The sequence below is a fragment of the Hordeum vulgare genome, chromosome 2H, assembly GCF_904849725.1.
Source record: "Hordeum vulgare subsp. vulgare chromosome 2H, MorexV3_pseudomolecules_assembly, whole genome shotgun sequence".
In the NCBI taxonomy this organism is placed as follows: Eukaryota; Viridiplantae; Streptophyta; class Magnoliopsida; order Poales; family Poaceae; genus Hordeum; species Hordeum vulgare.
Window position 1 is genome coordinate 357,420,814 of NC_058519.1, and position 3,885 is coordinate 357,424,698.

General features: G+C 40.5%; 1 protein-coding gene across 1 annotated transcript; it reads right to left on the bottom strand.

Moving 5' to 3' along the window:
- Window positions 1-397: 397 nt before the first annotated feature.
- Window positions 398-1,415, bottom strand: LOC123426278 (photosystem II 10 kDa polypeptide, chloroplastic). The gene is made up of 5 exons (XM_045110078.1): window positions 1,206-1,415; window positions 1,056-1,114; window positions 920-975; window positions 759-811; window positions 398-618 (listed from the first exon to the last, which is right to left on the bottom strand). Exons 1-5 carry the CDS (start codon window positions 1,357-1,359, stop codon window positions 524-526), a joined length of 417 nt encoding a protein of 138 aa, XP_044966013.1. The 5' UTR covers window positions 1,360-1,415; the 3' UTR covers window positions 398-523.
- Window positions 1,416-3,885: the final 2,470 nt, after the last annotated feature.

Below are 3,885 nucleotides of genomic sequence, written 5' to 3' on the forward strand. Positions count from 1 at the left end.
CAATGGCATAAATATTGTAAAGACTTATTTTTCTATTGATGTGCAGAGGACATGTAATTTCCTGATATGCACAATGCCTTACGATCATAGTTTTAAATAACAGGCTATGCCAAATAGCGAACCCTGCTGAGACATCTGTGACTATAGCCGGCTAATTAAAAACTTTATTTATAATATTTGTTGAGTGCTTTGTAATATCCAGCAATTATATGCAATTTATGGTACCAGGCGTTCTTTATCTTTATCTTTACTTGCAGAATTAAAGTCTGTTCAACTCTATGATGATTGCCTCCTCTTTAAAAAAGAATTCCAATTGTAGAAGTTGATAACAATTGTGAGAGAGCTTAGCACTGAAAACTTAATCACGCTTGCAGCATGTTGCTTAGAACATTAGTAATTAATTAAGGATATTTACTGATTTGCGGGTAGTGATATTTGTATCCATTACATATGTCCTGACGGTTATAATCCGCACTATTATACACATCGTTTGGTGCATAGCTTGGTTTGCTGCACATAGGCTTCAGGAAGCCAAGGCGCTAGTACTGTAGACAAGAAGAGCACCGCCCAGCAGAATTCCAGCAAGAGTCACTGCCCAGAGAAACAGCCCCGTCTTTCCTGTATAGCAGTATAAATCAAGAAAGTAAAAAAAGGTCAATGTTAATGAATTTAAGATATACACCCCGTAGTAAATTTTGTACGATCCGCTTAAAGAAACGTCTAAACTTATTTGGTTCGAGGTGCCAGTCTACGCGTACCTCCAACATAAACGTCGCCACTTGGAGACCACTCTTCTGGTGTGTATATAGGGCTGCAACGCAGTAAGAACCAAATAAGATGTTTTGTTTTTTGAGAAGAGATGTCTGAATTATGTTTTTTACTGACAAAAACTGTAGGTTCGGGTTTACGACCGCTTTACCTGTACCCATCAACATTTGCTCCATACTTGTCGGCAAACTGGTAAACACCCTTCCCCTGGTTAAATTGGAAAATTATTTAGCGATGCACAGCAGTGATAATTTTGTCAGATCTACTTTCTTGCGCTTATGACTGACCTTGGCTACCCTTCCAGACGCATCGACGCCTTCCTTGAACGCCACTCCACCACCAGGCCCTACAAGTTGGCGCGCACACACACAAAAATTCATGTGAAGGTGGTTCTCAACTCTGAATATTACGCCATATACATGTATATGTATACCCACCGTAGGGTTGGGCAGTCTGGACCTTCTTCGCCTTCTTGGCCACTATGACCAACGACGGCCTCGCCGATGGTCGCACGCCTCCAAGCTTGGATCGTTGTAACAGAGGAGAGGAAGATGGTTTCAGAGCCAAAGATGCCATGACACAGGCAGACATGTTGTTTGTGCAACACTCGCTCACTCGCTCTCTTTGAGTTTAGCTTAGTTTCTCCCACGGCTAATGCATGGTTTAAATACAAATACAGGCAGGGGGGGCTGAGGGTGGCAGACAGTGAGTGACAAGGATTTGACGGTCTATTTTTCAGACTCGACAGTTGCTATGAGGGTGGCGTGTCATGGGTCCATGATCACGTGAACGATCCTTGTCTCTTGCTTGGCTGATTAGAAACGGCGCACTTATGGAATCTGGAATGGATAAGTACTCAGGGTTTCACCATCCTTTTATTGTTTCCATGGTTGAGAAATTTCAGGTGTCCACTCATAGGTCAATTTTGAGAGTAGCACTTTGGATGATCTTATCTTTAACAGTAACATCAGAATATGGCAATGCTATTTTTATGCCAAAGTGGTTTCTCAAAAACTACTTGCAAGCAAGGCTTACGTGGTGGTGACCAAAAGACTGAATGCCCACGCATCAAGATGGTGTGGAAAATTCTGAAGGCCCAATAATCCATATGGCCAAAAGACTAAATGATCACCTAAAACTTAAAATACCGCGAACCAAATTATGGTTGGTTGGTTAGAGGGATTATGGTATCTTTAATTCATGAGGATTAAGAGCATCTCTAACAATTTTTGTATATTGAATTGCTAAAAACTTGTTATAGCAAGAGGAGAGAGAAGGTTTACAAAGACAACATGTTTTTTTTTTGCTTTGGTAGCCTTTGTATATTGGATTGCTATATTTGCACAAAACACACAATGACATGTGGGGATAGTTTGTCATAAACACATTGCACATTAACATACGTACATGTATATATATACTAACACAACTCGTGTCCACGTACACATACACACACGCGTACACTTGCACACACTTGCACACACGTACACATACTTACACATGCATGCACATACATGTGCACGTACACAAAAAACACGTACACATGCAGCACACATGCATACACGTACACAACACGTACACGTACACATGCAGCACACACGTACACACACGTACACATGTAGCACACACGTGTACACGTACACAAAAAACACGTACACGTACACATGCCGACACACACGCAAACATACAGCGCACGCGCAACACACACTAGTATACGGACCCACCTGTCATTGAGACAAAGTGAGGCTTTAGGAGGCTTGCTAAAAATTTATAAAGTGACCTTTGACTTGACAAATATGCAAAGTGTGGGTGCAAATATAGTAAGCTTTGTAAAAAAGTTGGTGGGGGACCATTTATACAAAGGTTGTTGGAGAAGGTTTTTTTACCAAGATTTGCAAAATAGCAAGTGAGTGCAAATATAGAAAGGATGTTAGAGATGCTCTGAAGTCCTAGTGCTCACATTTATTTCTGACCTGTGGTGACTTCGTAAATCTCAAAATGATATAACAGCTCAGTCTTTCGGAGGTGCTCATAGGGGTAAGATGTGCGCATGTACGTTCATAGGGATGAATGTATGAACATGTATATATGCGATTGAGTCTGTATTGTGTTAGAAAAATTTAAATACCATTCATATAAAGATATTTTCCATATTCAAATAGTTAGAATCCACTAACCAAGTTCTTTCAGCATGCATGGCAAAGACTCACTTCAATGCCGATCCTAAGAGCATCTCTAGGAGACTCCGTATAAAACCGACCTGCAAAACTCGTTTACAGTTTGCTGAAAAACAGTTTTGCAGGCCGGGGTAGGAGCGGTTAGAGTGAGACCCCGTAAAACGTACTCGTAAAAAGAATATTAGTAAAAGATGCTCTTTTACAGATCGGCTATGCAGGGTCTACTCGAGCGCCGTTGCGTCGACCCGCAAACCGAAAACCTCATAAATCAGAATTACTAATGTGCAATATAATAATAATGTCAATTTTACAATACAATAATCATCCAAAGTATAATAATTATTCAAATCATCGAAGCAAATTAAATAATTCTATAAAAAACTTGTCCCGTATACAAATGACATATGAATGAAATGAAAATGAATGGAAAATGGAATGTGTTACTACCGAGTCATTTGCCAATGGTGCTCAATGAGATCCTCGTGAAGTTGAAAGTGGGTGTTTGCATTTTCAATCTCCTTGTAGGTCTGAAGAAAAGTTCTAATTCGGTTAGGGTCTCTAGCTGGTTTGACACGGCTACCCACATTGTCATAGAAGAACTCAAAGTTCATGGCTCTCTCATCTTCGATAATCATATTGCGAAGAATAACACAACATGTCATGATGTTTTTCAAGGATCGCTTGTCCCAAAACCGAGCAGGACCACGAACAATGGAAAACCTAGATTGCAAAACCCGAAATGCTCTTTCAATGTCTTTTCGGACTGCCTCTTGTGCCCTTGCGAATTCACACTCTTTCCTAGTTTGTGGGTCTTTGATGCTCTTGACAAATGTGCACCAAGGAGGGTATATACCATCTACAAGATAGTACCCCTTTATGTATTCATGCCCATTGATAGTGTACTTGCAAGCAGGAGCATCACCACTAGCAAGCCTAGCAA